This window comes from Populus euphratica, unplaced genomic scaffold (genome assembly GCF_000495115.2).
Source record: "Populus euphratica unplaced genomic scaffold, PopEup_1.0 scaffold908.1, whole genome shotgun sequence".
In the NCBI taxonomy this organism is placed as follows: Eukaryota; Viridiplantae; Streptophyta; class Magnoliopsida; order Malpighiales; family Salicaceae; genus Populus; species Populus euphratica.
Window position 1 is genome coordinate 48,084 of NW_011500773.1, and position 19,557 is coordinate 67,640.

General features: G+C 29.7%; 1 protein-coding gene across 2 annotated transcripts; it reads right to left on the reverse strand.

The window, feature by feature from the left end:
- Positions 1-4,360: 4,360 nt before the first annotated feature.
- Positions 4,361-11,456, reverse strand: LOC105116334 (PQ-loop repeat family protein / transmembrane family protein). 2 transcript variants are annotated; one of them, XM_011013645.1, is made up of 9 exons: positions 11,229-11,456; positions 11,013-11,145; positions 9,146-9,235; positions 8,934-9,058; positions 5,723-5,765; positions 5,187-5,304; positions 5,048-5,097; positions 4,705-4,847; positions 4,361-4,490 (listed from the first exon to the last, which is right to left on the reverse strand). In XM_011013645.1, the coding sequence occupies exons 1-9, from the start codon at positions 11,345-11,347 to the stop codon at positions 4,460-4,462; spliced, it is 852 nt and encodes a 283-aa protein (XP_011011947.1). In that variant the 5' UTR covers positions 11,348-11,456; the 3' UTR covers positions 4,361-4,459. The 2 variants fall into 2 exon arrangements, with proteins under 2 accessions (XP_011011947.1, XP_011011948.1); XM_011013646.1 differs by having other exon boundaries at positions 4,700-4,847; positions 11,229-11,454.
- Positions 11,457-19,557: the final 8,101 nt, after the last annotated feature.

The window sequence follows — 19,557 nt, forward strand, 5'->3', positions numbered from 1 at the left end:
TACTACTACTACTACTACTACTACTAGTATTATTAGTATTATTATTGCTACTATTATTATTGTTGTTGTTATTATTATTATTGTTGTTGTACTATTGTTGTTTATAATTTGTACAATTAACCTCCTTGTGGTTCGACCCCGGTCTTGCCGGGTTATTTATTACTTCGACACTCCTGCACTTGGGAGAAGACATCAATCTTTTAGTCGTGTCAGACTTCTAAAACTCGAAATATGGGCTAAACACTGAATAATGCAAGACATATTTCAACTTCTCCATTGTTGCTACAATTTGAATTTGAAAATGACCTTTTTGAATCTTGGACTCACATAAAAGTTTGAGGCCTGTATTTTAACTTTTCATTCATATAAAGTACACCTAAATCCAAGTTCTACAACTCCAGTTATGGTCCAATATACGAATGGTGTTTCAGTTTGGAATCAGCATCTCTTTTCTAATATTAGCCCTTTCTTTGTCTTCTCAATTTTAGTAGTTCAACTCATCAATCAATCTTTTAATTTATGTGATAAGCCTCCATTTAAGATGAATGTTTTTTATAAATTAAAGGTATCTTACATTATTATATATGTTATTATAAAACATACTCTAATTAAGGAGTTATTGATACTTCAAATGCAAAATGATGATATAAAACCTTGATACAAATACACTTTTAAATATTAATCAACATACAAATTCAAATATTAGGGGGATGGTAGTGCAACAAGAAAAATAAAATAAAAAGGTTACAAACTTTGGTTAGCCTAATCGAGTCTAGTTAGGCCAACCCAAGTAGACTAGTCACCCTATCTCTAGTTTAGTTAGGCCAACCAAACCAAACTGCTCTCAAATTTGGTTAGCCATCCCAACTAGACTAGGCTTTTTTGTTTCTACTAGTTCTATAAGTAGTTCAAGGTACTTTACCAGCTCAAGAGACTATACACTAACTTAAAAGACTACTCTCCAATTTAAAGGACTACTATGCAGTTCAAGCAGTCACTTTAAATTAGGTCTCGTACAACCATATTTGGATTGATTCCTTCTATGAGAGGTTTTTTTTAAAAAAAAAAGAACTAGTAATGTCCATACACTATAGTACAGAGTCACGACCTCTAAGAAAGTTAGTATGATGTTGCACTCTTCTATGCTTATGCTTGAATTACTGATATGACATCTACTTTTCTTACTAATTGTTATCTCCCTCTGATTTGTCTTATTAAAGAATGCCTACCTTTCTCGTCAATAATTATCTCTCGCCAATTTGTCTGTTTAATAAGCATCAACTTTTCTCATCAATCACTTGCAATCACCAACCTTTATATCATTGGTACAACAACCAATAAGGTTGCAAGAAAAATAATCATCATCCATCATTACTCCACTCTCTATGAGAGTCATTACTTCACTCTCCAATAGATAAAAGCTCAAGTGAACAAGGTATATAAATAGCTCGAGTCATTTAATAACTACACAAGACAAAACATAATTCTACAAGAACAACCATATGTTCTTCACTTTCCTTCTTTTTCCAATACATTATTTCTCAACTTACATTTACTAACTTAAGCATCAGAGGCTCTTTTATTCTGAGAGGGGACTTGTATTTTCAGGAAAGCGTGGAATCTAGTAACCTCATTAGCTTGTCAAATAGTGACCAAGTCTAGTCACCTTATCAACCCATCAACTATTAGCCTAGCCTAGTAACCCTAATAAGTCTATTAAACAGTCATGGAAAGACTCATTTTCAACTTGAAGTTTTTTCAACTTTATAAATAGACATGGTCTTAGCCAAACTAAATAGTTTAAGAGAAACCTCAAATTTTATCCTTAATCTAATATTCTATAATGGAGTTTTAAATCTTTTTAATTTTATCAAAATATCTCAAACTTAATCAACATTAGATAATGTCGCTCCTTAATCTATCCATTATTAGTGACAAACCAATTGTTAAAAAATTATCTTGTTTTAATTTGCTTTCCCTATTCAATCCTTTAATCCAATGTGCTTGATATAGTTATGCTACCAATGCATATAATAACACAATAATGTGCATGATGTAGAAGTGACAATTTTACATATCCTATTGAATATTTTATGTCATTAAATCTTGTTAGATTGGATTTTTATTTGGTTTAATAAAAAACAAACCAAAGATGGGTAAAATTTCATCTAGTTAGATCAGGATTGGGGTGTGAAAGTGAGGGATGAGTTCATCCGACCAGGCTCTAGTATGATTTTTTAACCTTTTTTTTCATTTTTTAAATTGTAATTTTGATTTTCAGTCTAATTCATTGATTTTTATCTTATCATTCATGAAGAATTTTTGTGTTTCATAATTAGATTTGAATTTGAAGTTTAAACTCATTTTTATGATTTTATGATTCATGGATATAAATGTACTTCTTTTTTTCAAACTTACATTTTTTATTTTTTATTTTGATTTCAAATATAATATCTATTGGGTGAAGAAATTTTTTAATCTGATTCAATCCGATCTAATTGAATTAAAGGCAAACACAAAGAAAGAATTTATATATTTCAAGGTAGTGATAAATAGAGCAAAATCTAATTCCAACTTGATTCATTGTTATTCCTATTTTGAAATGGCAATTGGTAATGGAAGAAATTAGGGACAAATAAGGAGAAGAGGAAGATTAGAAGGATTGGCACAATTTTGTATAAAGATGTCACAAAATTTAACTTGTGTTTAGTCGCGGATCGAATTTTTTTCATAAAAAATTATGTGTAGACTTTTACGATGTGTTTTTATACATAAAAGAATCTTAAGCGGAACTCAAAAAGTTCATGCATATATTTGATTGTGTTCATGCATAAATTGAGAACTATTATGCAATAAAACAATTATTAAGCCCAATCCCAGCCTAGCCGAAGTAAACCAACCAAACCCATGACATGGGTTATACACTTAATTGTATTCAACAATTATTATTCTTTATAATCTTTGATTTAACATGAATACCTATAAAATTAAAAGCCAGCAAAATATCAAAGTGAGTGGGGACAAAAAATAAAATAAATTATATTTCCAATTAATAATCAACTAAATATTAAATTATGAAATTAAAACAATTAAAAAAATACAATTATAATGGATTAAAAAACAAAAAAAAAGTCGAGTATCTCAGGTTAGGAAAGCCCAAAGCTCCTAAGCCTGGAGCAACCCATGCACTCAGACTTTATTTTTATTTTTTTTAATTTTTTTAAAAGGCGGACAACAAGTCATTTGCACCTTAATAATTTTTTTAACAACAAGTCATTTGCACCTTAATAATTTAAAAAAAAAAATTAAAGCGATACATCATCTCTACTAAGATTGCTAGAAAATCAGACTGGTCTATTTTAGACCAAGCAAAACTCATTTTAAACATATTTTGACATGAAAAAACCACCAAAACATCTATGCATATTGTAAAATATATTCATAGCTTCTTATCTCCAAAACACACAATTAACTTGAAATCAAAATTCCTTTCGGGTTCAGATTCATTATTTCAGGCAAGTTTAAGAGAAAACAACATATTGTCTAAACTTTACTTATCAAAAGGAATCAATGGAAACCAAAATCACCCATTTTTATTGTTGGAATTTGTCTCAATTAAAAGTTTCTCTCTTTACCACTAATACCACTAAAAACCAATCTCACTCGCTCACTCCTTTCCAATAAGAAACCAAAAAATTAAAGAAAATATAATGTGGGACTAAAATTGAATTTTATAATTTTTAAACCAAAAAATTAAAGAAAATATAATGTGAGACTAAAATTGAATTTCATAATTTTTAGAGATTAAAAGTTTATAATTTAAAAAGTTAGAGGACTAAAATATACGTTTAGCTCTAATTTGAGCAAAACCATCTCTTTTTACTGTGTTTTTCATTTTAGTCCTCTATCATTAAATCTTACTCTTTCTTAATAAATGAGCTTTAATTGGCCATAAATTTAAGCCTCTAAATATGCAATAAAGAAAAAAGAGACTTAAAAAATTGCAAACCACTATCACATCACAATTTATAGTGATTTGTTTCTTGAGGAAACAGTATCTTCTCATCATCTTTTAAAATATTGCTTAATTATTATTTTAATGGAATGACCCATGTCCAGTATGTTTTAGTGGGATCCAAATTACAATTTCATAGAAGTTTTCTCCAAAATAAGCCTCAATTTTCCATAAAAGACCATTTTTTATGACAATTTTATAAATTTACAAATAAGAATGAAGACAAATTGAGACATTTTATAAAGCGCTGGTGGTCACGTTCAAATCAAATGCAAAGTAAGGAAAAGCTTATAATTTTCATTAACAGTATATCTTCTAACGTCAATTATAGTAGGAGCAAAATTAATAAAATCAAGATGTTTGATACACAACTGATAAGTTAGGGACCAAATCTAAGTGGTCCCGATAGTTTGATCACTGCGGGTACGTCTCCAGTTTCGTCAATCATTCTTTGTAAACCCCACCATGTACAAGGCTGTGAACCAAATTATCAAAACAAATACCTACATTAGAGAATCAAACACTTCGAATTGCCTTGGAATATATAGCTGTGTATTATACAATGGCCAACTAGTTTAGCTTCGGAGACATTGATTCTCGACGTCCGATAGTGAATTTGGAAGACGAAACAGTGTAAAGATTGACTTAAATTTACATAAGTTTGCATTCCTATATTAATTTAACCTTACACATTTTCTGGCGCAGCTCGCTCCTCAGAAAACCTGATAAGTGGCTCTGTTCCCTCCTTGTTGAGTTTGGAAGGAACAACTTTCTTCTCAGGATACAAGATATAGTGTTGACACATGAATACAACGTCAAAGAATATAGACACCTGCAAAATGTATCCATCAAAACCAGAGCAGAACGGAGCAAAGAAGAATTGAGATGGAACGTGAAAGAAAGAACTGGTTTAGATGGATAACATATAATCTGGCATTAGTGGTAAAACCAGACTACCAGCATGAGACCTATAACAGTTAAAAATTTGCATAGAGTACTGGAATTATCCAAAATAGAAGAAATGTTCCATACCAAAGATAACAACGTTTTTCCTATGTTGCCATAGAAGTTCACCCAAGAATCTGGCAAAGACAATAAGATCAAATTAGCATCACGCATAAAACCTGATTCAACTGGCAAAATTATCCCGCCCCAAAGAAAGAGAACACACTTTGGTCTATAGATTGCACTGCCATTTGAGCATAATTTGTCACCCCTCCAAGAAAATCAAGTAAAATGTTTCCAATGCTGAAGCCATCTGTGCTCTTTCGCATGAAGTTCATGATCACCTGTGTCTCAGATCAAGCACAAATAAATGTGAGGTGTCATGTCAGAAATATTCTAGAGGATCAGATAAAGAATGGGTCAAATTGAAATAAAAAACTAAAATAAGGGCTGGGGGTTGGGAGGGGGGGGGGTGGTAAAAGGAAAGGTTATCTCATTAAAGCATCCACAAGTTCCATCTGCTGATTAGTGAGTAGGAAAGGACAGGTTCTGTGTGATTGTGATACAAGTTTACATCATCTTGAGGAAAACTAAGTTTACATCATCTGTTTTATGAGGTTAAAATGCTATAAATAGACTATCAAAGATCTTATCTGATTTATAGATTGCTGCCTTTGCAAGTCCAATGGCTTTAAAGCCAGACTAGATGGCAATTAGTCCCACGCAGACTTCTCAAAGACATGAAAGAGAAGCAATTCTGACCTGAGGAATATACTTGATGACAGTCATAAAAACTTGAATGGAGCTGCAACAGCATTTAAATAAAGGAATAAGAAAGAAATCTCACACAACTGATTGATCAATCCACTCTTTAATGGCAAAGTGAAAGCAAAAATAATAACAGAGGAGGTAGTTAAGAAGAGATCCAGATCAAAACAAAAAAAATGATTTCTCATCATTGAGTAAGAAGAGATCCAGAATTGAAACAAAAATAATTATTTCTCATCACTAAGTAATATGCCTATTAATTGCTTGGCCATTTCCAGCCAGTGGCAGGAAACAAAATTAAGGGTTTACATTATCCCCTTAATGCTATTTTGAGATCTCATTTTATCAAACTTGACTAATTGCAACCCAGCCATCAGGTTTTAACTAGTTCTTTTATCAACAGCTTTAACTAATCTCACAGACTATTTCTAAATCACCATGACAAAGCAGTCCATCAAGGACGGTGCTTAAGTTTGCCACAGCATTTGAATATGTGCCACTCTTTCAGAAAATTTCTCGGCCATTAACCTTTCTATCACTTATAATCCCAGCCCCACCTTTTACCCTTCTCCCCAGATGTCAGCGAGAGATGAGAGCACCACCCCATTGCCTATGTTGATGAAAATTCTAATTTATATTGAGGGAAAGGAATCTAGTGCTTTTCTGAGTCTCCAAGATTACGAGTCTCATTGAAGAAAGACATGAATTAGAGCACAAACAGGATGAAATAACAGTCTGGAAACCAACTGCAAAGGAACACATCCCCGCAATAACAGCAAACAGCAAGGAACATGGTCAGTGAAGAAACAGAGTAAATCATAGAGGATAGATTAAAGATAATAGAGTTTCCTGTTATAAGAGAACTTGGGGACTCAATCCTCAAACAAATATGGGTATCCAAATTACAGCTACATGAGAAAAATCTGAAAATAGATAGCTAAAATCTTACACACACTCTAATATCCATCTAGCAGGTTGTTGTGTTCCTAAATATTATACACACAGCGGAAACTATGAAACAAAATTATTTGAAAGTCCTTAGGATCTCATTGAACCAATAACTGTGTCCCCCTAGGCATCCTTTTTTCCCTGTCTTTTTGCAATTGTGTACTTCATCATACACCATTGTATACATCTTCAGGATTTTCCAGACCTTTTTTTTTTTCTGGAATTGGATTTGTGCCCCAAAGTGTTTGAAGATTTCATTGAATTCTATCAAATAATCTCCACCTAGAATGTGTCAAGATTATTCTAGCATTATTAGATTAGTAATGACACTATTAGACAAATCTAGAGTTGTTTAAAGATTTATTATATGAAGATCTGATCTTTTCAACTTTGAATAATTCTTTAAAGGTAGGGTTATTGCAAACTACAAGCCATTTAATTGTCCGGGCTCCAACAGTAATCCACACGAACCACCCGTGAGAAAAATAGGAGAAAGGGATTGCTATGCCTAAAGTGTTAGATCTAATTCTATGTTTATACAGTTTTTCTGTCTAACAAACAACTACAAAAAAATAAGAGGTATAGCTTACTATCTATAAGAAAATCTAAAAAACCTTATAAATTAACAAAATATCAATTTTTTCCTTAAATTATATTCATATATTAATTCAAGATAATTTTAAAATTAACTCAATCAAGTGCTTACTTGATTTTTCTAAGTCTAGAAATATAATCTTTGTATTAATTATATTTTAGTCCTTAATTTCTAAAATATATTTTAATCAAGTCATGCTTAATTAAATCATCTTAATTTAATTTCTTACTAATGATTTTTAATATGAGTGACCTATTATATTCCTAATATGTTGACCTAAATATAAATTCTAATTCTAATTAAATAAAATTAAATAAATTGAACAATTTAATTTATTATCAATTAAACAATTAATTACTTTATATTTGAAAATCAAGTGCATTGTCTAACAACGTATCATGACCCCCCCAATATTAGAAAAGTTATTAATGGTTTGACTTGACCTTTCAGTAATCAGTTTCTTAGTGTAACTAATATCTTTTCATCAATAATGTTCTGATATAACATTGAAGCATGAAGTATGTTTGTCATATTAAATCAAGTTTATTCTCTACATAATAGTCATTGATTGTTTGAATAAGATTTAAAACTCTTTTCAAATCTTATTCTACCTTAACTAAAGATTTATTAGTCAATACTATCCGATAAAAGCTAATATATTTTCCTTAATTCACATTGGATAATGAATCCTCTCTTGATTACTCAATTATATTCATATAGTTTATGTTATACCCAAAGTCTGCCCTTTTGTGACCTCGACTAAGATAATGTAACAAGATCAAAATATATCATTTTTTTATATAAGATGACTTAGGAATCTCAAGTCTAAGGATCACTTACACAACCATCACATGAGTCTTTCCATAGACATAGGTAATCTCTCTATATAGAATTCTGATGTAGGTCAATTCAGTGTATATGTCTTATGATAAGCACCTACGTATTAGTTTTAGGTATCTTTTATACTTCAATTTATGAGAACGGTTGTTTCCTTTCATAAAGCAAAGAATATAATATATACCAGTTTTTATGGCTCTAGTGAATGTCCGGTATTTAAGAGAGCATCAATCAAAGACATTTTAGGAACAATGCTTTAATGCAATAAGAATCTCATAATTATAATAACCTTATAATTTCATTTGCATAAGTATCTTTGTCCCATGGACTTTATCTTTACTCTAGATTCATTAATCTAATATTATATGAATATTAAAAATAAATTAAGTATTTATTAATAATATATATTTACATTAATATAATAATAACACGTGTAACCAATCAATTGACTATAGGGCATATTAAACTAATACAGGTGTCCATGTCTTATGCTCATTCCAAGGTGCATCTTAAATCATTAGTGAGAACTGAAAAATTTTACTTCCAAATAATATCATGCAGAATCTCAATCCTATGTGCACAAAGAAAGAATCTGATGCTATAAACTTCATTTGAGTATGAAAATAGAATATGAACTGAAAAACTGAATGGAAAATACCCTTTATTCCCACTCATTGAGTTAAGAATCAAGACTACTATATCTTAAAGAGTTAAATCCATCACAACCACCTCAGGCATAGTTATCTCATGAAGATTTCCAACAAAATTTACGTATCAAGGAAAATTTGCAATTTAAGGATCAAAAAGACAAAGAGAGCAACTTACTTGAAAATGGAGATGAGCCACAGCCAAGAGTGGCTAGGCAAAGCTATAAAAAAACATACTGCAGCAACTAACCACACAACACACACAGTTGCAATAGAAATCTTAGAGACCTTTTGATTTCCACGCTGTTCAAATGAAAGAATGGTTACATCAGGCTTCAATAGGAGATGAAAAGAAAACAGTAAAACACTGACAAAGTGCAAACCACTTACATCATAGATTACAATTTGGAATAATGTAATTGCTGTTAACAAAACAGCATGAATTGAGAAAGCAACATCATTTGCAGCTACAGGTATCATCTGCAATAAACCAAAAATATGTAAGCAACTAAGCAGATACAAGTGTCCAATGTTAAGAGTCGATTCTTGAACACCAGACAGATATGAACTCTTATATAACTGATAAAAGTGGCTAGAGTTTATACTTACTACAACATCCTATTACAAATCAACAGATTTTTTCTATAAAATTTCCTATCTTGATTTCGCTCTCTATCTATGTCTGAAACATGAGGTCACAAATTTTAATGAAATCTTGTTCAGAGATTGTATTCAGGTGACATTCAGAAGAACTGGAATAGGGTTTCACTTTCCCTGGGTATGGGTTCTAACAAACTTGCTCCATTTTAAATAATCTTACTTCAAAAGAGCAGCTTGCACACTATATGGAGTTGATGAGTAACACTAGTAGGGATTGCTATGGTAGGTAGTGAGGAAATCCGATGGTTAGCCATCCAAACCAATCCAAATGGGTGCATTTTTTGAGTGAAAAGTGGTTTTCGTTCATGTATGGATAAAATCTGAAAGAATAGCTTTAGTTATGGTTTCCATTCTTCCATCGATAAAATATATATCTGTTGTCATTATTAGTTTTCAAAAACTATAAAATTTCAACACATGTATTATGATATTAATAATGATGAAGGTGTGAAACGTAAACTAAAAACATGTAAGGAAAAATTCCTACTATTTTTATTTACAGGTATAGTTCATGCATTAACCATTAGTTTGTTGTTTATATAGCAAGTTCAATTGTGGAATGATTTATTGATGATATGGAGGGGTTGGTTATTATAGTTTTTAGGATTGTTAAGACTTTTATTTCAAAATGGAACAACTTTTTTTTATATATTCACCTTGAAACATTTATTTGGTTGTTGTATTATGGATGGATATGCTTTAAAATAATTTTATGTTTTGAAATTTATTTGGTTCTTGTTAATAATGTTTTGTTAATATATGGTTAACCAAATTTAATTAAATTATTGATTCTAAGAAACTACTGAAATTATTTATTCAATTAATTAAGTCTATACATTTTTAAAAAAAAAAAAAAGTTGACTGATGATGGTTATTTGAATGGGTATCCACCATATGGATATGGTTATCAAAAATCCTTATACATGATGTTAGGTTAGATATGGTTATTAGTTTTTTATTTAGACATGGTTATGGTTATACTAGAATCATCATCCCTAAATACTAGTAGTATCAATCACGGTGAACATCCATTGGCATTTAGGGGAAAAAAAATTAAATCATTTGCTAGATAAGTTCAAAGGAAGGGTCTCATTCGACCATTTCTGATGGCGATGATTAAGGAAACAGAATGCATAAACCCCTCATATGTACAGCTAAATCAATGGGCACTCCTCAACTTCTATGAAAGCAAGCAATTAGCAGGCAGGCATGAAGTTAATGATAAACTTATTTTATATATCTATAACCTCAACATATAAGAGAATTTGAAGGTGTTTTTTTAGCTAATTAAAATGAACAGAGAATTTTTTGACGAGCATTGCTTGCTGGCAAGACATCTCATTCAAGTTTTAAAAGTCCATCAACCAAAAAAAAAAAAACCAAAATAGGAAACATTTCATTTCTCTACTTATCGTAACAAATCCTTTCAGGGATTTGAATAGGTTAGTAAATAAACGAAAAACACAACAGCTTGTTGATGGAAGATAAAATTGACCAACCAAACTATTACTTGTGCTTCACCTATAACTGAGCATGGGAAAACAAGAAAGGAGCTGTATATGAAATAAACAGAAGAAGAAAGAAGGAAAAGAAATACCTCTCCGTGGCCATATTTTTCAAAGTACTGGTGTTGAATAGCAGAGCTAAAGTAAAGAGAAGCGTTGTATATCAAATACGAAGAATGTTTCGTCAAATTCAACACCACGAAATCAAAGTTCAACCCCACCACACTGTTCAAAAGACAAAGATATATCGTATTGGTGTTGTTGGAATGGATAATCAAAAAAGTAAAGTAAAGCGATGAATGAATTACCTCTTGCGTCGGAAATTCAAGATTACTTGAGGATAGAAACTGATAGACCATGAAAAGAAGGCGATCCATCCAAACGTTTCGTAGGTGATTTCCAATGGAATTGAATTCCATGATGCCATTGCAATTCAATCCTGTTTTTCTCTTTCCAACTCGTCTGGAGCCTGGAGGAGGAGGAGACTTTACTTACCGCAAGAACCCCCTGGCGGTCTTTTTCAATTATAGAAAACTCTCTTTGAATGCACTTGTTGTATCTGAACCGTTCACCAGAAGTGACGTGGACGGACAACAAATTATTATTTTCTTTCTATTTCTAAATAATTAATATATGTATAGAATGGCTTTGCCCAAGATTATGGCTAAATACACTCTTCGGATAACTAAACACTAATCTTGTCGGGAAATTATATGGGAAGGCTAAATTCTTATTTAACTCTGGATTTAAATTAAAATTAGATGGTGATGACATGATGAAATCAATTTAATAAATTTAAAAATAGCTAGGTATCTAGTAAAAATGATTTGATTTTAAAAAATTTTAAAATAATATTTTTTATATTAAAATAATAATATATTAGATTAATTTAAATTTGTTAAATTTTTAATTTGAACTATAAACTGTATTAAATTTAATAATTTTATTTAAAAGAATTTTTAATTAATTATATAATAAAAAACTTGTAAAATTAAAAATTTATTTAAAATTATAATAATTTTATAAAATATAAATTAAATATTGAGATATATAGTATTGGTGGTTGTTTGTTTGAGGTTGTGTTTATTACAATGTAAATATTGTTATGTTCAAGATTATCCTTTTATCATATCCTTTTATTATAGTTTATAAATTTGGTCGGTCAGGTGAGTAATTCAAAACCCTGTCAATCTGAGATTGGAATCGGACATAGTTAAAAAAATTAAAAAAACCTGAGGTGATGGAGCAAGACTCTGTCAAAAATATAATTATAATCCTTCGATTTTTTTTATTAAAATGATATAATTTTAAATTCTTTTAAAATTAATCTAAATAATTTGATAACTCAATCAAAACTTAATAATTTTATAAAAACTTGAAACTCAAATCTTGGACCGGGTAGGTTTAAAAACTATACCTTCTACCATGTATTCTTCTTCTTCGCGCCCGTTTTCACTTCGTCCGTCCCGATGGCTGACAGGGTGGAGAATCAAATGGTTCTGTTAATAACCGACCGAATTCCTAAACAAAGCTTTCGCAGTTCGATTCTCAACAATTTATCTTATGAAAAACCAGCCGTTTATATAAACTTGCTATAGAACAAACCAACATAGAGGCATAAAAATTGCAATGCCCCTAGATTGTCTGCACTTCCATAATTAAAAAACAAAAAAAGCTTTATGTTTAATAAACTACTTTGAATAATTTGTTATAATTAATAGGATGACAGAATTGATATTTCAAATTGTGTTTTGCTTAATTTATTGATTAGCATCTATATTTTCTTTTTTAAATGATTAATTGGAATCTGAAAATTCACCATTTACTAATATCCTTCATATGAAAATAAAAAGAAATGTTGCGCATAAAAAGATAATTCAACATTCTTGGGTTTTTTATTTTTTATTTTTTTTAAAGAATAAAAAGAAGCTTTTATGGGTGGTTTGATATCACGAGATTGGTTATGGTAAAGACTATTAAGGCTGCGAAGGAAACAATGGAGACTTGATTGTGGTGGAGTTAACACTAGTAAAAGGTTATACATATTAGGGAAATGAAAGTAGGTTTTTTTTTTTTTTTGGGGAAGAGGTCTACCTTTAGTAACCTTTGATGTACCCCTATTATCTATGGCTTGTATTTATATAAATACAGATGTTTCGAAGTTTTAAACAAACAAAAACACTATTTTATTTTTTAAAATTTTAAAATTTTAAAATATTCTAAAAATCTTTTTCAAACTAAAAATAATAGGAAAAGGGGCAAAAACACATTATAGTTTAATATCTAATTTTTTAACTAAAATCAATCCCTGATATTTTAATATCTAATTTTTATCCTCTCTTAAAATAAAATTAAAAGTAAAATGTCAAATTTTAGGTTATGATAGTTGTTTCCTCTTTATAATTTTTACGGTGTAAAGACATTAAATTTTTTTTTATCTTGTATAGTAAGTTTGTAAAGAAACATAAGTATGAAAACCTTTCTCTTCTTCTCTGTTTTTTTTTTTAGTGGTCTAATAATTCCATGCAACCTACTAATTGATGAAAGATTTAGAGATTTTCTAAAAGTGGCTTAATTGTTTTAAACGACATGGCGATTGATTAAAAATATAAAGATTTTTTAAAAAAGTAGTTTAATTGTTTTAGATGACCTGTTTGTTGATAAAAAATATAAAGATTTCAAAAGTGTTTTAATTATTCTAGATGATCTACCTGTTGGTAAAAAATATAAAAAATTTTTAAAAGTTGTCTAATTATTCATGGCGACTTGTCTGTTAGTGAAAAATACAAAAAAAAAATAATAATCTAAAAATACAAAGATTTTTCAGGTATTATATTTCTCATGAATGACTTGTCCAGGTGAAAAATACAAATATTTTTTAGGATTAATCTTGTTTTTCAAGGTGACCTACCTATTTGTGAAAAAAAATATAAAAGTTTTTTAATATTAATCTCATTGTAATGGATGATGCCTATTAATGAAAAATATGAAGATTTTTTCAAATTGGTTTAATTTTTATGGATGACCTACTCAGGTAGAAAATAAAAAAAAAATTCTTAAAAGTAAAAAACTTTCAAAAGTATTTTCATTTTTTGGCCATTTCGAGATGGTTTTCCTTTTGACAGATCCCATCGAGAATTTCTTTTATAAAGTTTTGCAGAACACATTGTTTAATACTTTGGAGTTCGAAATATAATATATCTTTACTTGATTTGAAATATAGACCCTAATTTCTTCTCAATCTTTTTAGTGCTTGATTGGTGAGGTCTTGTTATTTTTTATTTGATTCCCCTTGGTTGTTTGGCTTCTAACCCACTCGAGTTGACTCATATAAGTCTTTTTCTAGAATTTTTTTTAATTTTACACAACTCAGTATTTATAATGTCCATCATGATACATTTACTTGCTGGAAATTCTCTCTCATTGATCAATTTGAAAGGATCATTCATTACTTCTTTGACTCATGATTAGTATTTAAAAGTGCAATTTTATCAAGGTTTTATATTATTATTTTGCACTTGAAGTATCAATAACTCCTTAACTAAAGTATATTTTATAATAACATATATAATAATATAAGATATCTTTAATTTATGGTAAATGTTCATTTTAAGTGCATCACATAAATAAAAGGATTGATTAATGAGTTTAAGAACTGAAATTGAAAGGAAAAGGAGATGGCCAAACTTAGAAAAGAGATGTCGGTGCAGTCAAAATCGGAACACTGTTCGGTAATTGGGTCATATCTGGAGCTATAGATCTCATATTTAGATATACTTTATATGGATGGAAAGGTAAGACATGGGCTTACAACTTTTAGGGGAGCCCAAGATTTAAAAAAGTCATTTTCAAGTCCAAATTATAACAACAATGAAGAAGTCTGAATCTGTCCTGCGGTCCAAGTACTGTTCAATGTTTAGCCAATATCTAGAGTTCTAGGAATTCAAATAACCTCTATTTTTTTTTTTATGGAAAACTGAGACAATTTTCTACAACTTTCATGTTTTCAAGTGGTTCCAATTCTGACGTTATCAATGGCATTTTGGGTAGACAAAAGAAGATAAAGATTGTCACCAAGTCAAGAGTTGGTCACCCACTCATCAATTAGTCATCAAATCAATAGTTTTCAATTTTAGTCTATAAAAGGAGGCATTTGTCATGCATTTGGGCATCTTGATCGCTAAATCAAGATCACGCTCTTTCTTTCTCTCTTTGTATTTTTATAATGCTTAAGTTTTACTTTCATTAATATCTTATTCATGTCTTTCATTTCATTTCCCTTTACTTAGTTACCTTTTATCTTATTTATATTTATATTTTATTTATTTATTTTTCTTTCTTTCATTATATTTAGTTAAGTTTATTATGTCAAGGTAAGAATGTTATAATAATGGTGTAAGAATAAGTATAGTGTAAACTTAACATGGAATTTAATATTTGATACTAACATGTTTTATATTTATTATCTAGTTCACTCTTTAATACTTTGCTTGTTAAATGACTAATCTAGATTTATATTATATAACACTTGGTACAACAAATGTTTGGCACTCTTATAGCTCATACTGTATGGGATAACTAACACTTGAGCTATGAAAGGAACTTGATTTGTTGTTAACATAAGTTATAATCATGAATGGCTGATGAGATTTTCAAGTATTAGCATTAATCGAATAAGATAACTAATGTCATCATGTTAACAATTTATAATCTGATTGGAACCTCCTTTGTGTGTGGTTTCTAATTGAATAATAAGAGTTTATACTATACTTGTTTGACATACTATTAGTGAATCCTCTAACATTGATATTTGTTGTTATCATTGTTTAATCATTACATTAATCTTTCATTTCAAAGTTCTCATCAACTTCTTTTTTTTCTTTTTTACCATTACTACTACTATTGTTACTATTATTACTATTGTTGTTGTTATTGTTGTTGTTGTGTTATTGTTATCTATAATTTATACAATTAACCTCCCTGTGATTGGACCCTGGTCTTGCTGGGTTATTTATTACTTTGACACTCCTGTACTTGGAAGAAGACATTAATTTTTTAGTCGTGTTAACTCACTACTAAAAATATTCGGTATCACTTGTCTTGAAATGTTCAAATTGCCTCTTCTAAACAACAATGACTCCTTGTTTCAGTACTAGAAGTATTCTCTTATTACTATTACCTTGAAGAGATCAAGTCACCTTAAAAATAAAAAAACATTGCCCTCTTGTTTTAACTATTATTTCTAAGCGTGTTTGGTTAGTGATTCAGACAAATAATAGTTTTATAAAACCTTTTTTTTTTTATTTTTCCTCGGTTTCAGAAATCTTTATCCAGAATAGATTTTAAAACTTGATCTTGTATTTTGAAAAAACAATTGTCTCCATATAAGTAATAATTTCCTTTTGAAATCTTGTAATTCTCTAGTAATGTTTCTTGGAAAAAAAATGATTTGTTTTTATGTTGGTAATATTAATTGATGAAGGTACATCATAAGATGACCTTTTACTTTCATGGGTTTTAAAGCAAAAGACTCAAATAAAAACTCAAGGTTTTATTTGAGAAAAAATATTTTTTTAATATTTATTTTATCATTATAAATAATAACAAGTAGTTTATTCACAATATCATGAATCTTATAAAAAAATATTTTGTATTTTAAAAGTGTTATTTATTATTCTAGGTTATTTGTTTGTTTAATTAAAAAATATTTTTAAAACAATGTAATGTAATCTTTACTCTTGACTATAAAAAAAGAGATACATAATGCTTGAAAAGTATTTCGAGGTATCAAGTTCAACAAGTAACAAAGTTTTACCAAATTCAACAGCCTGCGCGCATCCAAGATACCAGGAAAAGGACTATACAGCCAAAAACAGAAATCTCATGCAAATTCAGTGCCTTGCTTTGCTAGAGCATCTGCACAACTGTTCGCACATCTGGAAGTGTGTATTGAATTGAACACCTACCTCTACATTGTTTTTGAAGTTGCACAAGACATTCTAACACCCAAACATGGAGACTATTAAACCCTGATCATCACTGCTATGAGAGTTTAGCATTCCATATATATATATATATATATCTGCGTTTTATTAGTGGACGTGGGCCTAGGCAGATTGGATGGTTTATCGAGTGCTGGAGTGTCCACACAACAGGGCCATTCATTTCTAATTTATTCAATGTGCATCTTGGTGAACGAGTTGTCAGAGCAAATATCCATAAGAATCATGTCGGAGAATCAAATGAACAAACAGTTCCACTTTCTTTGGCATGAATGATTCCCCAAAAGTAAATACTTATGCTTACACAAATCTTTATATCTTTCCCTAATACAATGCACCATTGTATACACTTGAACTTGCATATTTCCCGACTCTGGGTCCTCAGAAGACCTAATTAGTGGCTCTGCCACAGTTTGGACGATAATAACTACTCTCCTACCACGATATAGGTTATAGTGTTGAAACATGAAAACAACGTCAAAGAACATGACTTCCTGCAAAATATAATTTATCAAAAGCAGAGAAACGAGAGCAAAGAAGGATATGAGATGGAACATATACTCTCACTGCAAAGTTACTTGTTTTAAAGAAAATAACTGCAATAGACAGTTAAAACGATTTGCATAGTATATAAAAAAGGATACAGAATGACGGAAATTTTCTATACCAAAGATAGAGACACCTTTCATGTGTTGCCATAAAAGTTCACCCAAGAAACTGTCAAAAAAAGTGAGGTCATATTTGTGACATGCATGACACAGTTTCCCAAATGGTAAGATATAATTCCCTTCAGGAAGATGTAACGCACTTTGGTCTATAGATTGCACAGCCATTTGGGCATAATTTGTCACCCCTCCAAGAAAATCAAGTAAAACGAATCTGATGCTGAAGCCATCCGTGCTCTTTCGCATGAAGTTCATCACTGCCTGTTCTCAAAGCAATGACAAACGACATGCAAGAGTCAGAATACATTCTCGAGGATCAGATAAAGGTGGGCTTATTTGGTAAGTGAGAAATGTTTTAAAAATGATTCTTTTGGAACATGTATAAGTTCCATCCATATGGTTCTAATTGGTTATTTTATCACTTAAACAAACATTTCAATGGCAAAATTCTAAGGAAGCTAAGTTGCAACATCTGTTACGTTAATAAAGATTAGTAGCTAAATCAGCACTTAAAGAACATGACTTTCGTGCAAGCTTTAAATATACTAAAATGGTTAAGAGACATTTCTGTTCTTTTTCTTTTTCTTTTTCGCCGCATGCATGCAAGTGTTGGGTGGGGTATTATTGATGCTGAGCGGTGAAGAACACGATTAGTAAACACGAAGAAGAGTTTTGGATGGTATGTGTTGTGAAAAGGTTAACGAGGCTTATTGCCAGTGTGATGGCAAATTGGGAATTAACCTCTTACGAAGACTTCTTGATGACATTAAGGAGAAGCAATTCTGACCTGGGGAATACACTTGATTACTGTCAAAAGAACTTGAATTGAGCAGCAGCAAAAAAAAAAAAAATCAACGAAGTGATTCGTCAATCGCCACTTCAATGATAAAGTGATGAACGATGATAGATGGAAAAGAACAAATCTTAATTTCTCACCACTATCATGGACTTGTAATGCCTTGGTCATCACCCAAAAAAAAAAAAATCATCATGTGCAAGCAACATTAAGGCTTATTACAATATCCTATGAATGCACCAAAAGAATGGTCTTTAAATGAAACTTGACTGGTTCCATGATTACCATTCATCTTATATTCTATTTATAAATTAGAAATAGAAGTAATTTCAAATTAATAATCATAATCAATCAAATAATTTAATAAATACTCTAAATATTTTATGAAAGAATTGAAAAAAAAAAGAGAGAAAGTTGACAAAATAAGAAAACAAAACAAAAACTTGAGGGTAGTTCACAAGCTGTTAGCGCATGGTATAAATTATTTTTATAAATATATTTAAAAAATATTATTAAAAAAATTAATATTAAAACTTTAAAATAATTTTAAAAAATTAATTAATTTAAAGTAAAAAAAATATTAAATTTTAAATTTTTTACAAAAATATTTTTAAAACTTAAAAACAAACAAATTAATTATTAGGATTGTTCAGGATTAATAAATGTTATTTTTTATTTTAAAACTAACTTGTAATAAATATAATAAATCACAAATTGTCTAGAATCATCACCTAATTGTCTAGAATCATCACCTAATTGTCTATTACGTGTTATTGTAACTTAATAGTTTCTAAGTAGCGATCTATACATTATTGCCAGATAATTTTACAATTTTAATTTATAATTATTAATGTATTACTCTTTTATTGCATTGACGACAGCATAAATAGCCAACCATTACTATTTTTAAAATTGCATAAATAGCCAACCATTACTATTTTTAGAATTATTATTTAAAAAATAAAAAAAAAATATTATTTTAATAAATTTTCAAAAAAAAATTACTTTAAAAACAACCATTACCACTTCTAAACACCCATAATCTTATTGTGAATTTCCGCTCTATTATTTTTATTTTTCTAAATAAAAAAAAGTCGCTCCCACGGAATAGAATAGAAGGCAATTTCATACGCTACAGCCAGTTATTGTATAAATCAGGATGCTCTTAACGAGA